This window comes from Ranitomeya variabilis, chromosome 4 (genome assembly GCF_051348905.1).
Source record: "Ranitomeya variabilis isolate aRanVar5 chromosome 4, aRanVar5.hap1, whole genome shotgun sequence".
NCBI classification, from domain to species: Eukaryota; Metazoa; Chordata; class Amphibia; order Anura; family Dendrobatidae; genus Ranitomeya; species Ranitomeya variabilis.
This window is the reverse complement of record NC_135235.1, coordinates 522,458,164-522,479,837: the sequence shown is the minus strand read 5'-3', so window position 1 is coordinate 522,479,837 and position 21,674 is coordinate 522,458,164. Positions and strand designations below refer to the sequence as shown.

Genomic DNA, 21,674 nt, shown 5'->3' with positions numbered 1-21,674 from the left:
GTACCAGGTACAGAGGTGGGGGTAACAGACCCTTCCTGCATGACTTGTTTTTGACCCAGGTATAAATTACACCCCTAATTTTTGCCAATTTATGATCTATATACTCTAATTGGTGATAGACTGTGCAATTTCTAAATAGGGCACATGCAATATATTATAGGTCTAAAGTTATCTGCATTTCTAGCATGTCCCTAACTTTGAAAAATAGTTAACATCACAAATTTCGTATACCCTTTTGTGTCATACATAGGTTCATGATAACCAGTCTCAATATCCCTTACACTTCTGATTAGACATATAGATTTGGGTGACTACTGATATCATGTATACTGCTTTATATTCATTTTTTCTCCTGGCACCTGTCCTACAGTTGTACTCATTTTATTCAGAATCCTTTTTGGGTATTGTGTTTTGCATTTTATTATGTGTGTGTGCTTTCGTTTTTCTTTGCCACCACGTACCAATTTGTACAAATAATAAAGGTGTTTTATTACTAATTATTGATGTTCAGATGATTTAATACATTATCGACGGCCGATACGTCTTTTAATGGAGGCAGTTAGCGGCCTTATTTCTCAGTGCTGTTTTTTTAACGGTGCTGAGAAATAAGTGTACAGCGCCCCCGCAATGTCAGAAAATCTTCGGGGTCTAGGCTACTGGGGGTAGCCGAGATCCTGGAGAACATGATTCGGTCGGTTTTTACCATTCCAAGTCTTCTGATCGCAGTTACTCATCGAATAATGGTGATCGCAAAAAAATATATATATTAAGTCCGATTTTCAATTAATTTCTCTCTCCTCTGATATGATCTAGCACATTAGAGGAGACAGAAATGGGGTCCCCCAAACAACACCGATACCTCCGCCATCCCCTGACCCTCCGCGTCATCTTCCTGGAAGAAAATAGCGGGCGCATGTGCAGTGCGCCCACCGAGATCTGCCGGCAGATACACGGCAACAATAGATTTTTCACAGTGATCAAAATTTAAAAAAAATAGTATATCAAACCCCCCTTTGTCACCCCCTAAGTTAGGTAAAAAAAATAAAATATATATTTTTTTCCATTCTTTGCAGTTATGGTTGGGGATACGGTTGTGATGCTCGAGTTACGGTTGTTGTGCTCGGGTTACGGTTGGGGTAGGGTTGTGGTTAGGGTTGGGAATAGGGTTAGCGGTGTGTTCGGGTTAGGGCGGTGTTAGAGTTGGAGTTAGAATTCGGGGGTTTCCACTGTTTAGGTACAGTGCCTACAAGTAGTATTCAACCCCCTGCAGATTTAGCAGGTTTAATAAGATGCAAATAAGTTAGAGCCTTCAAACTTCAAACAAGAGCAGGATTTATTAACAGATGCATAAATCTTACAAACCAAAAAGTTTTGTTGCTCAGTTAAATTTTTTAAATTTTAAACATAAAAGTGTGGGTCAATTATTATTCAACCCCTAGGTTTAATATTTTGTGGAATAACCTTTGTTTGCAATTACAGCTAATAATCGTCTTTTATAAGACCTGATCAGGCCGGCACAGGTCTCTGGAGTTATCTTGGCCCACTCCTCCATGCAGATCTTCTCCAAGTTATCTAGGTTCTTTGGGTGTCTCATGTGGACTTTAATCTTGAGCTCCTTCCACAAGTTTTCAATTGGGTTAAGGTCAGGAGACTGACTAGGCCACTGCAACACCTTGATTTTTTGCCTCTTGAACCAGGCCTTGGTTTTCTTGGCTGTGTGCTTTGGGTTGTTGTCTTGTTGGAAGATGAAATGACGACCCATCTTAAGATTCTTGATGGAGGAGCGGAGGTTCTTGGCCAAAATCTCCAGGTAGGCCGTGCTATCCATCTTCCCATGGATGCGGACCAGATGGCCAGGCCCCTTGGCTGAGAAACAGCCCCACAGCATGATGCTGCCACCACCATGCTTGACTGTAGGGATGGTATTCTTGGGGTCGTATGCAGTGCCATCCAGTCTCCAAACATCACGTGTGTGGTTGGCACCAAAGATCTCGATCTTGGTCTCATCAGACCAGAGAACCTTGAACCAGTCAGTCTCAGAGTCCTCCAAGTGATCATGAGCAAACTGTAGACGAGCCTTGACATGACGCTTTGAAAGTAAAGGTACCTTACGGGCTCGTCTGGAACAGAGACCATTGCGGTGGAGTATGTTACTTATGGTATTGACTGAAACCAATGTCCCCACTGCCATGAGATCTTCCCGGAGCTCCTTCCTTGTTGTCCTTGGGTTAGCCTTGACTCTTCGGACAAGCCTGGCCTCGGCACGGGAGGAAACTTTCAAAGGCTGTCCAGGCCGTGGAAGGCTAACAGTAGTTCCATAAGCCTTCCACTTCCAGATGATGCTCCCAACAGTGGAGACAGGTAGGCCCAACTCCTTGGAAAGGGTTTTGTACCCCTTGCCAGCCTTGTGACCCTCCACGATCTTGTCTCTGATGGCCTTGGAATGCTCCTTTGTCTTTCCCATGTTGACCATGTTTGAGTGCTGTTCACAAGTTTGGGGAGGGTCTTAAATAGTCAGAAAAGGCTGGAAAAAGAGATAATTAATCCAAACATGTGAAGCTCATTGTTCTTTGTGCCTGAACTACTTCTTAATACTTTAGGGGAACCAAACAGAATTCTGGTGGGTTGAGGGGTTGAATAATAAATGACCCTCAAAAAAAACTTTTCCCAATTTAAAAAAAAAATAAACAAAGAAATAACATTCTTTTTTGCTGCAGTGCATTTCACACTTCCAGGCTGATCTACAGTCCAAATGTCACAATGCCAAGTTAATTCCAAATGTGTAAACCTGCTAAATCTGCAGGGGGTTGAATACTACTTGTAGGCACTGTATATCAGGGGGTCTCCAAACGCGACATGGTGCCCTCCATCGATTCCAGACAATTTTGCGTTCAAAAAAGTCAAACGGTGCTCCCTTCCCTCTGAGCTGAGCCCTGCCATGTGCCCAAACAGTGGCTTTCCCCCACGTTCGGGGTATCGGTGACTCAGGCGAAATTACAAAACACATTTTATGGTCCATTTTCTCCTGATATCCTTGTGGAAATAAAAAAAAAATTGGGCCTAAAATATTTTTTGGATGAAAAAAGTTAAAATGTTAATTTTTTCCTTCCACATTGCTTTAGTTCTCATGAAGCACCTGAAGGGTTAGTAAACTTCTTGAATGTGGTTTTGCGATCTTTGAGGGGTGCAGTTTTAAGAATGGTGTCATTTTTTGGTATTTTCTGTTATATTAACCCCCCAAAGTCACTTCAAATGTGAGGTGGTCCCTAAAAAAAATAGTTGTCAATTTTGTTGGAAAAATGAGAAATCGCTTATCAATTTTTAACTGTTATAACGTCCTAACAAAAAAAAAAAAAATAAATTGTTTCCAAAATTGTGCTGATGTAAAGTTATGTGTGAAATGTTATTTATTAACTATTTTGTGTGACACGGCTCTCTGATTTAAGGGCACAAAAATAAGTTGGAAAATTGCAAAATTTTTGCCAAGTTATCGTTTTTTTTTCATAAGTAAACGCAAGTTATAGCGATTTTTTTTTTGCCACTAACATTAAGTACAATATGTCACGAAAAAAAAAATCCCAGAATCAGTGGAATCCGTTGAAGCATTCCAGAGCTATAACCTATAGGCAAAGATATGTCAATGCAGGGTGGGGAGAAGCCGCTGGGGAACCGCCTGTCCGACTAGTCTACAAACAGTGCGGTCTCGATCCCCAATGCCTATTAAAGTACATTTTTCTCTGAAATGCTGTAGCGCTTCGGAGTAAAACATACCTGGCTGAGAAAGTACAGATAGTCCCCAATACCTACTGCTGCCCACGGATTCGGCAGCATGTATCAGATGACAAATTGCCACTATAGAAACACTCCGGGAAATGTGTGCACCCTGGGTTATGTCTAGATAGTGGACAGAGGCAAATTCATAATATATGAATTCTCATCTTGTTGTTAATTTAATTCATGCAATTGTCAGAGCACTGAAAAGTTGGCAACATTATATTATGTGGCCATCAGCCAAGTGATCGTTCAGCCAACAACTATTTCTCCTCTTTTCCACAAATTGTGGAAAGCGCAGCTCATCCCAGTTAAACTGTATCGTCTAGGAGAGAGCTGCTGCCACAATCATCTGGCAGAGCCTTGTCTCCCAGAGAACAAATGATCAGCAGCTGAAATTCAATAGGCTGGATTCAAGACAACCTTCATGTAATGTGTATGTGAGGCCTTTTCTTTTGCCCAGAGTGCTAATTATAGGTCATTTGCCAAACAAATTTTATCTGCTCCAGAGTGGCTTGAAAATTGCAGTGAGCAAGATACAGAGTTGAAAGTAACAATAGGTTATAATTTTTTTTAAGCTGCATATTTTTTATGTAAATTCATCATCAAAGCTTTTACTCCAGAATTGAATGAGCCTCTTAATGAATAAGGAGCGTCTAACTGCAGTACGACCTTCATCGAGACTGGCGTGAAAACTGCCAGTTTTGATGATTTGGGACCAAAGTGTACACAAAACAAGGAAATAAAAGCAAAAGTGGCTAATTTAAAAATTTCTCACCTTTCTGTTGAAAGTCCAGGGGGTACCTAAAATCAAAACATACCGATAATTAGTTTAAACATTCCTTTGAGCATATATAGGAAATTTTAAAGCAATGCTGTTACTTTTAGGGAATCTGTCAGTAAGATCAACCTCCCACCTCAAAATGCATTCATAGGCAGATCTACTGTAGGTCTTTGAAATATTTTACCCATAGAATTTAGAGATGTCTTATGTTGAATGGACAAAAATAAACTTAAGCAAATATTAAATGAGTACAAAACAGGAAACCCAAATGAGAATTTCTAAATTATTATTTTAATGAACTAGCACATCAGTAATTAGACTGTTTCATAAACACTGACGTGAACATTAGTAGTTTAACCCCTTAGTGACTGGTCAGAATTGAAAAAATTGGTTCAGTCACTTTATGAGGTAATAACTCAGGAACGCTTCAACGGATCCCACGGATTCGGAGATTGCTTTTTCGTGACATTGTACGTTAGTGATAAAATTTCTTCGATAAGACTTGTGTTTATTTATGAAAAAAACGGAAATTTGGCAAAAATGTAGAAAATCTTGCAATTTTCAAACGTTTAATTTTTGTGCCCTTAAAATCAGAGAGTCACGTCACACAAAATAGTTAACAAATAATTCCCACAAATCTACTTTAACCCCTTAACGACCGCCGATACGCCTTTTAACGGAGGTCATTAAGGGTACTTAAACCTCACTGCGCTGTGAAAAAAGTGAATAGTGCCCCCTAGAGTCCGATTTTCTCCAGGGTCTTGGCTGCCGGGGGTAGCCGAGACCCCAGAGAACATGATTCGGTTCGGTTTTTACCGACCCCGCTTTTGCGATCGCCGGTAATTAACCATTTACCGGCGATCGCAAAAAAAGAAAAAAAAAATCCGGTTTTGCATTTATTTTCTCTCCCCTCTGATGTGATCGCACATTAGAGGGGAGAGAAATAGGGTCCCCCGAACCCCCCACGGTACCTTATGTACCGAAAAAGCTGTCCCCCGGTCCTCCTCCGTCATTAAGAAAATGGCGGTCGCATGTGCAGATGCGCCCGCCAAAATCTAGCTACCCCAGGATTTGGGAGTTGGTTGGGATCGATCGACAGGGGCGATCGCAATCCCGGGGGTCTTTACAGACCCTCAGGGTTGCGACTGCTATATATATATATATATATATATATATATATATATACACTGTATTAAGTTTGTTTTGCATTTCCTCTCCCCTCTGATGTGATCGCACATCAGAGGGGAGAGAAATAGGGTCCCCCGAGCCCCCCACAGTGCCTAATAAGTCCCCGCAGACGCTGTCCCCCGGTCCCCGTCCCACAGCTCCCGGCCCCCCTTCTTCTCGGCTGGAAGAAAATGGCGGGCGCATGCGCAATGCGCCCGCCAAGATCTGCCAGCAGACACCCGGCAACCAGTGAGAATTTTCTTATTGGCTGCTGGGTTTTGATTACTGTAATATGCCCTATCACCGTGATCAAAACCCTTAATATTTGATAAATATGGCAGCACTTGGGCTGTACCTCTCTCTTCTCTCCTTGTAGTTGTTCTGGGAGAGAAGAGAGAAAGAGACTACAGTTCAAGTGCTGCCCTGTCAGAGTGATAAAAAACATCATTTCTGCATCCGCCAGCATCCCATTTACCCACCCCCGTTCTCCATAATCCCTGCATCATCAGCAGAGGATTATAAAAAAAAATAATTTTTTTTTTTAATATATTTTTTTTTATTTTTTAGGGTTAGGGTTACCCATATTAGGGTTAGGGTTACACATATTAGGGTTAGGGTTACGCATATTAGGGTTAGGGTTACGCATATTAGGGTTAGGGTTACGCATATTAGGGTTACGCAAATTAGGGTTACACATATTAGGGTTAGGTTTAAGCACATTAGGGTTACGCATTTTAGGGTTAGGGTTACGCATCTTAGGGTTATGCATATTAGGGTTAGGCATATTAGGGTTAGGGTTACACATTAGGGTTACACATATTAGGGTTAGCAGAGGAAATAAATAAAATGGCCCACAGAACTTTCAGTGCGGAGCAAGCTTACAGCCTGTTTTGCTCCGGCAGCTCCGGCAGTGAAACAGAATCTGCCTCTGAAGATGAGCAGCTTTCAGACAGTGATGACGACTCTTTCTCCACGGGATCCCCCAGCCCAATGGTAGCGGAGTCGGTCGTCACTGCTGAAGCTTCAGAGGCAGACCAAGTACCGCAGTCCCCCCACCGCTGTGGTATAATGACACCTCATTTTCCCCTCAAATTCCCCCTTTTTATGCAGTCCCTGGAATAAGAGTAGATGTCGCCAATTTTACCTCCATTGATTTTTTTCAAATTTTCATTAGCCCCTTAGTCCTGCAATTAATCGTCCACCAAACAAACCTATATGCCCGGCAATATATTTCCAAAAACCCACGGCCTTTCATTCCCGTTCCTGGATCCCCACAAATGTCCCCGAAATAAAAAAATTCTTAGGCCTCACCCTGAATATGGGTTTAGTAAAAAAAAAAACACACTCCGCTCTTACTGGGCAACAAAAGCTGTCCACAGCACCCCTGTATTTGCAGCCGTCATGTCCCGAGTCCGTTACAAAGCCCTGATGAGATTCCTCCACTTCAGTTTCAATTCCCAAGCCCTTCCAAGAACTGACCCTAACTACGATCGGCTAAATAAATTGAGACCCCTAATTTCCCTCCTAACAACTTCCATTTCTAAATTCCTATACCCCAGAGCAAAATGTGGCAGTCGACGAGTCCTTGATGAACTACAAGGGCCGTCTGTCATTCCGCAAATTTAATCCCTCCAAGAGAGCCAAATAAGGCATAAAATTATACAAAACTTGCGAGAGTTCATCAGGGTACACGTCCACCTTCCTAATTTATGAAGAAATAAACCGCCAAATAAACCCCCCAAACTGCCCCCAGACAATTGGTATCCCAGGCAAAATTGTCTGGGAGCTAATGACACCCTTTCTCCATCAAGGGTACCACGTGTATACTGACAACTACAACACGAGCATCCCCCTATATAAATCCCTCTATGCTGCAAATACAGGGGCCTGTGGGACAGTCAAGAAAAACAGAGTGGGGTTTCTGTCACAGTTGGTGTCCAGAGGTTTGGAGAGGGGGGCGTCATTCTCACTCGCAAGTGACCAACATCTTGCAGTGAAGTGGAAAGACAGGAAGGACATCTACATGCTTTCCACATTGCATGCGGACACCACTGTGGCGGTCATAGAGGGGGGTGCCACCAGGGACAAGGAAAAACCAGTCTGCATCACAGACTATAACAAATATATGGGTGGCGTAGACTTGTCAGACCAGGTTCTACAACCATACCTGGTCAAAAGGAAGACCAGGGCCTGGTACAAAAAGGTGGCAATCCACCTTATTCAAACTGCCATATATAACAGCTTTATCCTGTATAAAAAGTCCCAAAGACCACTTACGTTCCTGCACTTTCAGGAAAAAATTGTAGAGAGCCTCATATTTTAGTCAATGGCACCGGGGGAAGCCTTCGACTCTGAGGATTCCCAGAGACTTGCAGAACGCCATTTTCCTCACCCTGTCCCTGTCACTCCCACCCAAGGGTATCCTCAAAAAAGATGTTGACTTTGCAGAAAGCATGGCAGATGGAGTAATTCCCGATTCTATTGCCCCACATGCCCATCCCAACCAGGCCTTTGTAACTCCCCCTGTTTTGAGACCTACCACACCACCTACAATTATTAGTTTGTTTGTTTTTTTCAATAATTTTTATTTTCTGCTTAGTGGCCCCAGTAGAACAATTTGGAACAATTGATAAAGAACATTTTAATCGGTAGATCCCGTTTTACCCCATTTCACAATTAATTCCAGAACTTGATCAATCCCATACCAAACTACTATCCCAACAAATTCTCATCCACGTACCCACGTCTGTACGCTCTAGAGCAGTGGTCCCCAACCTTTCTGACCTTGAGAGCCACATCCAGCTTAGAGAGAGGGTCGCGAGCCACATTCAGCACAGAGAGGGTCACGAGCCTCATCCAGCACCCACCTCCATCAAAGTAGAGTCAACCAAAGCCCCCATTACAGGTATAATGATAACCAAAGCTTTTCCACAGAAATCACTCCAGAGCAGTACACTGAGATCCAGGGGTATTCTCCCAACACACTGTCACATCCAGCTTTGAGCACCTCTTCTAACAGGTAGTACAAACCTCCAGCGTACCATACCTAAAACATCTCTAAACCCCTAAGACCAGTAAATGTGCATCCAGATCTGCAATTCTGTGCAGGGTTACTCACAAAATTCACCATTTTGAGATGTGCTCTTTATACCTGTTTGCTAGACCTGGACCTAATGCATCAAGCTGGCAGACAGTCGCGAGCCAGAATTCATGGGGCCGCGAGCCAGAATTCATGGGGCCGCGAGCCACATGTGGCTCCCGAGCTACAGGTTGAGGAGCCCTGCTCTAGAGTGTGGACCCCACAAAAGTTCTTGCAAAGTCAGGTCATCTGAAAATTCTAGGACTCGATCAATCTCATACCAAACTACTATTTCAAAAAATTCTCGTCCACGTACCCACGTCAATAAGCATTAGAATGTGGACCCCAGAAATGATCTTGAAAAGTGAGATCATCTGAAAATGAATTAGAGGACTTGATTACTCACAAACATTTTTGACCATTTATCTAACTTTGACTGTTTTTACGACTGTCTTGCTACACAAAACTTTGGCTTCCATTTATATTACTTATACTGTATTTATGTTGATGATACGGGCATGATCATTTTATTGTAGGATTTCTATAAAATTAGGAAGTTCCGTACTTATACACTATGGGCTTTCCTTTATGGTTCTTGCCGAACCTCTGGTACCAGAAAATACTTTCTATAGAGAACTGGTTGTTTTGCGCATATAGCGGTTCTGACCTTGGCGGGTGGGAGCTTGCTATGGTCTACCACGTCTATTGGCACATTCGTCTCTCATATAGGGATTGATGGAGCTAAAAGGACGTTGTACGACCAGTCTCTGAAAGTGTCTGCCATTCTAGCCCTGATGGTGTTCTTTCATCTTTGGAACAAACTCCGCTTTGCCACATAGTTGGCTGCATTTTCCTCCACATTTTGCCCTTCATTCCAGTACAGTTTATTCTTCCTGCTACAATATATGAAAATGCGGGACAACTGTTTTGTTAGCAAGACCAATTTTATAATCAGCCAATGTGTTTTAGGAGCATGCCTCCCTCTGTGAGTATTAATTCCTGGAAGGATTTTCTTGTTTGCTCAATGTCTCTAGAAGCTTTGAATGGGTCCTGGATCTTCAATTTCACCCTAAAGACCAAATGGTGTGCCATCTATTATAGACACTGCTTTGTCACCAGTACTCACATTGGTGCCATATTGGATATATTTCTGAACACTTAAAAACTAGTGAAATAAAATTTGAGGTGTGTTCCTCAGAACTTACAAAAAATAATAATAAAAGAGACAGAGAAAAAAATGCAGATTGTAAATTTTCAAGCTTGTGTTGCATCAACTGCATAAAAAAAATGGTGGCATCAAACTACTCATTACCTCCCTAGATAAATAAATTAGAGGGTACAATTTATAAAAAAGACATTTATGGGGGATTTCGGTTGCTGTTGAACCATACAGGCTCTGCCAGTATAACAATCTATTTCAAATAAACCCAAATTTGTCACATTGTGCCCCTCTCTGTCCAAGCCCTATTTGTCCAAACAGAACTTTTTGACTACATATGGGATATCGCTGCGCTCATAATAAAGTGGGTAACGAATTGTGGGGTCCACTTTTTGGTGTTCTTTCTGAAAAAAGTGAGAAATTCAGGTCTAAAACAAGATTTTCGTGAAAAAATGAATGTTATCAAACTCTGTGTCGTACATGTGGGTTCAAATTGCTCAATATACCCCTGATTAAAATCTTTGAGGGGTGTAGTTTCCAAAATGGGGTCAGTTGTGGGGGGTTTCTGCTGTTAGGCACATCTACAAACCCAAAATGGCGTCCGCTCTCACAATTAAGAGATTAAAAAGTCAAACGGCGCTCCTACCCTTCCGAGCTCCGCAGTGCGCCCAAACAGAGGTTTACCCCCACATATGGGGTATCGACATACTCAGGACAAATTGCACAACAACTTTTGGGGTCCAATTTCTCTTGCTACCCTTGGGAAAATAAAAAATTGGGGGTAAAAAGATCATTTTTGTGAAAAAAAATGATTTTTATTTTTTCGGCTCTACGTTATAAACTTGTGTGAAGCACTTGGGGGTTCAAAGTGTTGACCACACACCTAGATAAGTTCCTTAGGGGGTCTAGTTTCCAAAATGATGTCACTTGTGGAGGTTTCCACTGTTTAGGCACATCAGCGGCTCTCCAAACGCGACATGATGTCCGATCTCAATTCCAGGGAATTCGGTGTTGAAAAAGTCAAATGGCGCTCCCTCCCTTCTGAGCTCTGCTGTGCACCCAAACAGTGGTTCCCCCCACATATGGGGTATTGGCATTCTCCGGACAAATTGCACAACAAATTTTGTGGTTCATTTTCTCTTTTTACACTTGTGAAAATAAAAAAAATTGGTTCTGAAGTAAAATGTTTGTGAAAAAAAGTTAAATGTTCATTTTTTCCTTCCACGTTGCTTCAATTCCTGTGCAGCAACTGAAGGGTTAATAAAGTTCTTCAATGTGGTTTTGCGCACCTTGAGGGGTGTAGTTTTTAGAATGGTGTCACTTTTGGGTATTTTCTGCCATATAGACCCCTAAAAATGATTCAAATGTGAGGTGGTCCCTAAAAAAATGGTTTTGTAAATTTTGTTGTAAAAATAAGAAATTGCTGGTCAAATTTTAACCCTTATAACTCCCTAATAAAAAAATTTGATTCCAAAATTGTGCTGATGTAAAGTAGACATATGGGAAATGTTTTTTATTGACCATTTTGTGTGACATATCTCTCTGATGTAAGGGCATAAAAAGTTAGAAAATTGCAAAATTTTCAAAATTTTTGCCATGTTTGTTTTTTTTAAATAAATAAACGCAAGTAATATCGGATAAATGTTACCACTAACATAAGGTACAATATGTCACGAAAAAACAATCTCAGAATCAGCGGGATCAGTTGAAGCGTTCCCGAGTTATAACCTCATAAAGGGACAGTGGTCAGAATTGTAAAAATTGGCTAGGTCATTAAGTACCAAATTGGCTCCATCACTAAGGGGTTAAATCAGCACAATTCTGGAAACATAATTTTGTAAGAAAGTTATAAGGATTAAAGTTTAACCAGCCATTTCTCAGTCTTCCAACAAAATTTACAAAACCATTGGGTTTTTTTTTAGGGACCACAACACATTTGAAGTTACTGAGGGGGTCAAAATGACAGAAAATACCACAAAGTGACACCATTCTAAAAACTACACCCCTCAAGGTACTCAAAACCACCACATTCAAGAAGTTTACAAACCCTTCAGGTGCTTCACGAACACTAAAGCAATGTGGAACGAAAAAATTAACTTTATTCTTCGGGTCGGTGCGATTACAGTGGTACCAGTTTTATACTAACACTAAACTAAAAGTTTTATACTAACACTAAAAGACGCTTTTTATTGCGAAAACTAGTTTTTGCATCACCATATTTTGAGAGCTATAATTTTTTCATATTTCGGCCAACAAAGTCATGTGAGAGCTTGTTTTTGGCAGGACAAGCTGATTTTTTTATTGGTACTATTTTCGGGCACATTACATTTTTTGGTAGTTTTCTATCCCGATTTTTGGGAGACAGAATGAACAAAAACCAGTATCTCAAGAATTTTTTTTTTATATATATACCGTTCCGCATGTTGTAAAACTGGCAAGACAGCTTTAGTCTTTTTCATTTACATCATTTTTTCATGTTTTGGTGCATTTACACAAACTATTTTATAGAAAAAATAATTCTTTTGCATCGCTTTATTCGGAGAGCAATAACTTTTTTATTTTTCTGCTGATAGAGTTGTATGGCGGCTTTTTTTGACAGGACAAGATGACGTGACCGTGACGTCATCCAAGGTCCTTCGCTCAATGCATCCTTAGGAACGGAGGCCGCCACTTGCACCGCTGAGAGCCGCGGGCCGTCGGAGGGCAAGTATATCCCATATTTTATTTTTTTACATGAATATGGATTATGGATCCCAGGGCCTGAAGGAGAGTCTCCTCTCCTCCAGACCCTGGGAACCATCCAGGACCGCTCCCTGCACACGCCGTACCTGGCGTAGAAGACGACCCCCGACTTTTGAGATGATTTTCAGGGGTTAAAGGGAAGGTGCCGCATTATATTTTTTGTATTAAAAATTATTGTTTATATAAACAATTATTTTTAATACAAATTTACATTTTTTAACTTTAACATTTTTTTTATCATTAATTTTTTTTCAGCCACTGGGCGCCGCCATTTTGCTTTGCGGGAGTGTAAGTGTAGCTGCACGACACTTACACTCTGCAAATACGGCAGCCCTGGGCATAGAGATCTGCAGTCGGCGTCCGACCCTATAGTTTACATTGTGCTGCTCTCTGCTCTGGTCTGGCCACGCCCCCTGAGCCGTCCACACCACAGCAGAGGCAGGAGATCAGCGCCATCTTCCTGGAGCTCACAGTGTGCTGTGAGATCCAGCTTCCCAGGATAATCGCAGGAGCCCTGCGGTTATAGGAGGAGGAGAAGACCAAGGACGGGAGGGAGAAAGGACTCCGCAGGGAGCCGTGCAGTAAGTATCAGTGGGGAGGGGGAGAGGCAATCTAATCCTATCCTTTGTGGTGCTGACTCTGAGCAGTTATCTCCTCCCATGTGTGTTACTGTGCTGAGCAGTGTATCTAATCCTCTCCTGTGTGATACTGTCTGCTGAACCATGCATCTAATCCTATCCTGTGTGATACTAACTGAGCTGTGTATCTAATCCTCTCCTGTGTGATACTTTGCTGAGCTGTGTATCTAATCCTCTCCTGTGTGATACTGTCTGCTGAGCCATGCATCTAATCCCATCCTGTGTGATACTAACTGAGCTGTGTATCTAATCCTCTCCTGTGTGATACTGTCTGCTGAGCCATGCATCCAATCCTATCCTGTGTGATACTGACTGACCCGTTTATCTAATCCTATCCTGTGTGATACTGTCTGCTGAGCCGTGTATCTAATCCTATCCTGTGTGATACTGTCTGCTGAGCCGTGTATCTAATCCTATCCTGTGTGATACTGTCTGCTGAGCCGTGTATCTAATCCTATCCTGTGTGATACTGTCTGCTGAGCTGTGTATCTAATCCTTTCCTGTGTGATACTGTCTGCTGAGCCATGTATCTAATTTTAGTATAGATGGTTAGCACTCGACCATGTAGAACAAGGTGCAAGTGAAAAGGAACCAAAGATTCCGTAAAGTCCAAAAATAGATATAGAATCACTGCACTCAATAGAGAAAGTATGCTTTCAAGTGAATAAACTTTATTTACGGTGGTGGATGAAGCGACAGTATTTTTGACGTTTCGGCCGAACTCCGGCCTTTATCACATAGTCGCTGGAAAAAATATAAAACAATATATACAATCAGAATGCTTCATATACAAATATACAAGATATTTACAAAATATAGGAGAGCTAGTCTATCCGGGTTGATGAGGGTGCAAATATGCAGATGCAACTAGGCTGGCAATATCAAAAAACGACGCTGGGTATAGAACGTAAATGATTAAATACAGAGTAAAAAGATATGGAGCATACCCTTTAAGGTCACCGAAAGGTTATTGGCACCGTTTATTGGGATATCTCAAGTTGATGATATACTTCCTAAAGGTGAGAGGAGAGGGGGAAGAATAGTTAAGAAGATAGCCTAGAAATTGCTGGCAAAGTGTAACATTAAGAACAGTGACCTTGATGTAGTTTGTAGTAGTGCGTCTCTTGTATGGTATAAAGTACGTCTCTACCACCCTTTTAAACTCTAGCGGTATTATATGCCACATTCTCACCCTTACCATTCTATTTACTACAGCCCTGTGTTCATGGTCAGGACAGCGCTACCCGGGCTCGCTACTCACATTCCGCATCCAGTGCAGCACACAATTACTGCACGAGCACGTTGTTGCTCTCGCAAGACTACTGCGCCTCCTGTCCTTGTGAGTACTATTGCATACATCCAGCACCTACCCGGCAAAATGACTCCAGCGCCAGCATGTCCCATATTCTCACCCTGACTATTTTGCCCATTGTAGCTCAATTATCAAAATCAGGACAACACTCCTTTGGCTTGCCGCAAACCCCTCCTGGATCATCCACTAAACGGGTACACACATATATATGTATATATAAGCATAATTCTTTCCCCTCTTAATTTTTTCTCCCCGCTTGTTCCCACCCCCGGTCACGTCACATTATACCATACAAGAGACGCACTACTACAAACTACATCAAGGTCACTGTTCTTAATGTTACACTTTGCCAGCAATTTCTAGGCTATCTTCTTAACTATTCTTCCCCCTCTCCTCTCACCTTTAGGAAGTATATCATCAACTTGAGATATCCCAATAAACGGTGCCAATAACCTTTCGGTGACCTTAAAGGGTATGCTCCATATCTTTTTACTCTGTATTTAATCATTTACGTTCTATACCCAGCGTCGTTTTTTGATATTGCCAGCCTAGTTGCATCTGCATATTTGCACCCTCATCAACCCGGATAGACTAGCTCTCCTATATTTTGTAAATATCTTGTATATTTGTATATGAAGCATTCTGATTGTATATATTGTTTTATATTTTTTCCAGCGACTATGTGATAAAGGCCGGAGTTCGGCCGAAACGTCAAAAATACTGTCGCTTCATCCACCACCGTAAATAAAGTTTATTCACTTGAAAGCATACTTTCTCTATTGAGTGCAGTGATTCTATATCTATTTTTGAGCCATGTATCTAATCCTATCCTGTGTGATACTGACTGAGCTGTGTATCTAATCCTCTCCTGTGTGATACTGTCTGCTGAGCCGTGCATCTAATCCTATCCTGTGTGATACTGTCTGCTGAGCCATGTATCTAATCCTATCCTGTGTGATACTGACTGAGCTGTGTATCTAATCCTCTCCTGTGTGGTGCTGTCTGCTGAGCCATGCATCTAATCCCATCCTGTGTGATACTAACTGAGCTGTGTATCTAATCCTCTCCTGTGTGATACTGTCTGCTGAGCCATGCATCTAATCCTATCCTGTGTGATACTGACTGACCCGTTTATCTAATCCTATCCTGTGTGATACTGTCTGCTGAGCCGTGTATCTAATCCTATCCTGTGTGATACTGTCTGCTGAGCCGTGTATCTAATCCTATCCTGTGTGATACTGTCTGCTGAGCTGTGTATCTAATCCTTTCCTGTGTGATACTGTCTGCTGAGCCATGTATCTAATCCTATCCTGTGTGATACTGACTGAGCTGTGTATCTAATCCTCTCCTGTGTGATACTGTCTGCTGAGCCGTGCATCTAATCCCATCCTGTGTGATACTGTCTGCTGAGCCATGTATCTAATCCTATCCTGTGTGATACTGACTGAGCTGTGTATCTAATCCTCTCCTGTGTGGTGCTGTCTGCTGAGCCATGTATCTAATCCTATCATGTGTGATACTGACTGCTGAGCCATGTATCTAATCCTATCCTGTGTGATGCTGACTGAGTTGTTTATCTAATCCTCTCCTGTGTGATACTGTCTGCTGAGCCATGTATCTAATCATATCCTGTGTGGTACTGTCTGCTGAGCCATGTATCTAATCCTATCCTGTGTGATACTGACTGAGCTGTGTATCTAATCCTCTCCTGTGTGATGCTGTCTGCTGAGCCATGTATCTAATCCTATCCTGTGTGATACTGACTGAGCTGTGTATCTAATCCTCTCCAGTGTGATACTTTGCTGAGACGTGTATCTAATCCTCTCCTGTGTGATACTGTCTGCTGAGCCATGCATCTAATCCTATCCTGTGTGATACTAACTGAGCTGTGTATCTAATCATATCCTGTGTGATACTGTCTGCTGAGCCGTGTATATAATCCTATCCTGTGTGATACTGACTGACCCGTTTATCTAATCCTATCCTGTGTGATACTGTCTGCTGAGCCGTGTATCTAATCCTATCCTTTGTGGTGCTGACTCTGAGCAGTTATCTCCTCCCATGTGTGTTACTGTGCTGAGCAGTGTATCTAATCCTCTCCTGTGTGATACTGTCTGCTGAACCATGCATCTAATCCTATCCTGTGTGATACTAACTGAGCTGTGTATCTAATCCTCTCCTGTGTGATACTTTGCTGAGCTGTGTATCTAATCCTCTCCTGTGTGATACTGTCTGCTGAGCCATGCATCTAATCCCATCCTGTGTGATACTAACTGAGCTGTGTATCTAATCCTCTCCTGTGTGATACTGTCTGCTGAGCCATGCATCTAATCCTATCCTGTGTGATACTGACTGACCCGTTTATCTAATCCTATCCTGTGTGATACTGTCTGCTGAGCCGTGTATCTAATCCTATCCTGTGTGATACTGTCTGCTGAGCCGTGTATCTAATCCTATCCTGTGTGATACTGTCTGCTGAGCTGTGTATCTAATCCTTTCCTGTGTGATACTGTCTGCTGAGCCATGTATCTAATCCTATCCTGTGTGATACTGACTGAGCTGTGTATCTAATCCTCTCCTGTGTGATACTGTCTGCTGAGCCGTGCATCTAATCCTATCCTGTGTGATACTGTCTGCTGAGCCATGTATCTAATCCTATCCTGTGTGATACTGACTGAGCTGTGTATCTAATCCTCTCCTGTGTGGTGCTGTCTGCTGAGCCATGCATCTAATCCCATCCTGTGTGATACTAACTGAGCTGTGTATCTAATCCTCTCCTGTGTGATACTGTCTGCTGAGCCATGCATCTAATCCTATCCTGTGTGATACTGACTGACCCGTTTATCTAATCCTATCCTGTGTGATACTGTCTGCTGAGCCGTGTATCTAATCCTATCCTGTGTGATACTGTCTGCTGAGCCGTGTATCTAATCCTATCCTGTGTGATACTGTCTGCTGAGCTGTGTATCTAATCCTTTCCTGTGTGATACTGTCTGCTGAGCCATGTATCTAATCCTATCCTGTGTGATACTGACTGAGCTGTGTATCTAATCCTCTCCTGTGTGATACTGTCTGCTGAGCCGTGCATCTAATCCTATCCTGTGTGATACTGTCTGCTGAGCCATGTATCTAATCCTATCCTGTGTGATACTGACTGAGCTGTGTATCTAATCCTCTCCTGTGTGGTGCTGTCTGCTGAGCCATGTATCTAATCCTATCATGTGTGATACTGACTGCTGAGCCATGTATCTAATCCTATCCTGTGTGATGCTGACTGAGTTGTTTATCTAATCCTCTCCTGTGTGATACTGTCTGCTGAGCCATGTATCTAATCATATCCTGTGTGGTACTGTCTGCTGAGCCATGTATCTAATCCTATCCTGTGTGATACTGACTGAGCTGTGTATCTAATCCTCTCCTGTGTGATGCTGTCTGCTGAGCCATGTATCTAATCCTATCCTGTGTGATACTGACTGAGCTGTGTATCTAATCCTCTCCAGTGTGATACTTTGCTGAGACGTGTATCTAATCCTCTCCTGTGTGATACTGTCTGCTGAGCCATGCATCTAATCCTATCCTGTGTGATACTAACTGAGCTGTGTATCTAATCATATCCTGTGTGATACTGTCTGCTGAGCCGTGTATATAATCCTATTCTGTGTGATACTGTGCAGAGATGTGTATCTAATCCTCCCGTGTGATATTGACTGCTGAGCTGTGTATCTAATGCTATCCTTTGTGATACTGACGGCTGAGCCATGTATCTAATCCTCTCGTATGCACTCCTCTCCCCCGTTATGTGTGATCTATATGGCGGTATTATGTGAGATCTATATGGTGGTATTATGTGTGCTCTATATGGCGGTATTATGTGAGATCTATATGTCGGTATTATGTGAGAACACTGTGGCGTCGTTATTTGCGATCTATATGATGGTATTATGTGAGAACTATAGTACAGTATTATGCGTGCTCTATATGGCGGTATTGTGTGCTCTATATGGCGGTATTATGAGTGATCTATATGGCGATATTATGTGTGATCTATATGGCGGTATTATGTGAGAACACTATGGCGTCGTTATTTGCGATCTATATGATGGTATTATGTGAGAACTATAGGACAGTATTATGTATGATATACACTCACCGGCCACTTTATTAGGTACACCATGCTAGTAACGGGTTGGACCCCTTTTTGCCTTCAGAACTGCCTCAATTCTTCGTGGCATAGATTCAACAAGGTGCTGGAAGCATTCCTCAGAGATTTTGGTCCATATTGACATGATGGCATCACACAGTTGCCGCAGATTTGTCGGCTGCACATCCCAAAGATGCTCCATACAAGGCAGGATGGATCCATGCTTTCATGTTGTTTACGCCAAATTCTGACCCTACCATCCGAATGTCGCAGCAGAAATCGAGACTCATCAGACCAAGCAACGTTTTTCCAATCTTCTACTGTCCAATTTCGATGAGCTTGTACAAATTGTAGCCTCAGTTTCCTGTTCTTAGCTGAAAGGAGTGGTACCCGGTGTGGTCTTCTGCTGCTGTAGCCCATCTGCCTCAAAGTTCGACGCACTGTGCGTTCAGAGATGCTCTTAGGCCTACCTTGGTTGTAACGGGTGGCGATTTGAGTCACTGTTGCCTTTCTATCAGCTCGAACCAGTCTGCCCATTCTCCTCTGACCTCTGGCATCAACAAGGCATTTCCGCCCACAGAACTGCCGCTCACTGGATTTTTTTTCTTTTTCGGACCATTCTCTGTAAACCCTAGAGATGGTTGTGCGTGAAAATCCCAGTAGATCAGCAGTTTCTGAAATACTCAGACCAGCCCTTCTGGCACCAACAACCATGCCACGTTCAAAGGCACTCAAATCACCTTTCTTCCCCATACTGATGCTCGGTTTGAACTGCAGGAGATTGTCTTGACCATGTCTACATGCCTAAATGCACTGAGTTGCCGCCATGTGATTGGCTGATTAGAAATTAAGTGTTAACAAGAAGTTGGACAGGTGTACCTAATAAAGTGGCCAGTGAGTGTATATATGGGGGTATTATGTGAGAACACTATGGCTCCGCTCTGGAGTGCCGGCACCAGAGCTTGGTTTCCACATGCGAGACACGGACGTGTTTCTTGCAAATGGAAACAAGCCCTTATCGTTACTATATGGCTACATTTCCTTCCCAGCTTCATCCTGGACTGCGCCTGTCGCCTCGCTTTCACACATTGCCAGGACAGGATGGAGAATACAGGATCTGAGGAGGGGAATGGGGTCTTTGCATGCAAAGTCTGGATCAGAACAGGCCATCAATCCACAGAAATGTTTCCTGGATTTCTGTGGAGCAGACAAGCAGTCGGCCCATCCATGTGTATAAAAGACAGCGCTCTATGTAAATCCCTGGCTGCTCCACGCACTGAACATAGTGCCTCCATACACCAGCACACTACTCTCCTGAAATACTCTGTGCTGCTGTTACCCTGTTCCCTCCACCACATATCTCCCAGAATCCTTGCTGCCTGCCATCCTCGGTGACTGTCTACTTGTCAGTATAAGGCTGCCGTCACACTAGCATTATTTGGTCAGTATTTTACCTCAGTATTTGTAAGCCAAAACCAGGAGTGGGTGATAAATGCAGAAGTGGTGCATATGTTTCTGTTATACTTTTCCTCTATTTGTTCCACTCCTGGTTTTGGCTTACAAATACTGATGTAAAATACTGACCAAATACTGCTAGTGTGACGGCAGCCTTACTCTGCGGTCACCAACAAAATGGCTGCTCACTGGGTTCCTGAATATCATCCTCTCTTATCCCTTAAGGTACCGTCACACTCAGCAACTTTGCAATGAGAATGACAACAATTCGTGACGTTGCAGCGTCCTGGTTAGCGATATCGTTGTGTTTGACACGCAGCAGCGATCTGGATCCCGCTGTGATACGCTGGTCGGAGCTAGAAGTCCAGAACTTTATTTCGTCGTCAGGTCGGCGTGTAGCGTCATGTTTGACATCAAAAGCAACGATGTCAGCAATGTTTTACATGGAGCTAACAACAAGCGAGAACGATAAGTGAGTCGCCGTTACGTCACTGGATCGTTCCTGCATCGTTCTGGAGCTGCTGTGTTTGACGTCTCTACAGCGACCAAAACAGCGACGCTCCAGCGATCGGCTCGTTGTCTATATCGCTGCAGCGTCGCTGAGTGTGACGGTACCTTTAGCAAACACCTAGAAGGGGAGGAGAGGAGACATCACACCCACGTCAACAGACTAAGCCCATAATTACTGCAGTGCAGTAAAGTGAGCCAGTTGTACACTAAGTTTTTGTCAAATTTCATTAGCTGCTCCCCCTAGTGTTTAAAAGTGGAAGTGCCAAACCTTTTAAAATTATTTTTCATATTTTACTAAATTATAAACAAATGCTAATATTTTTTAAGAAAATTTAAACATTAATTCTTTACATCTTTTCAATCGATGGAAAAAAAAAATTTTTGATGGCACCTTACCTTTAAAAAGTCATCTTATACGCCGGAAAATACGGTAGTTGTTCACTGAACGGGTTAAATAGCGGGACAGTTTTATAGAGCAGGTCATTACGGACGCGGCGATACCAAATATGTGTACTTTTGTTTTTTTAATTACATAAATAAATTTATTGGTAAAATATTTATTTTTTATGCTCTTCTTTATTTGGGGACTAGTAGAGTACCCACGGTTTCGCTTGCGGAAAATATGTTAAATTGTTGGTTATGGTAGGTAAAGTAAAACTTTCAGTGTCACCCTGAAATTGACATTTTCAGAGTGCTACAGTAAAAAAAAAAATTTTCCACTTTAAATTTTTATTATTTTGGCATTTTACTAATTTGTCGTAACAATGATGTGAACAACTTTTTTTTTTTATTATTTCAACATTTTTAGTGATTTTACACATTCAATACATATTAGGTAGTATAAACTATTACAACTATTTTTTTTAACTATTTTTTTTATCAAAAATGATAATTTATGCACCTTACGCAAACATAG

General features: G+C 42.2%; 1 protein-coding gene across 4 annotated transcripts in view; it reads right to left on the bottom strand.

Moving 5' to 3' along the window:
• Positions 1-21,674, bottom strand: part of SKAP1 (src kinase associated phosphoprotein 1) — an 862,974-nt gene that overhangs the window by 649,978 nt on the left and 191,322 nt on the right. For all 4 annotated transcript variants that reach the window (XM_077252209.1, XM_077252208.1, XM_077252210.1 and 1 more), the window contains exon 3: positions 4,550-4,575. In XM_077252209.1, coding sequence (XP_077108324.1) covers positions 4,550-4,575 — 26 coding nt within the window. The remainder of the gene's footprint in view (positions 1-4,549; positions 4,576-21,674) is intronic.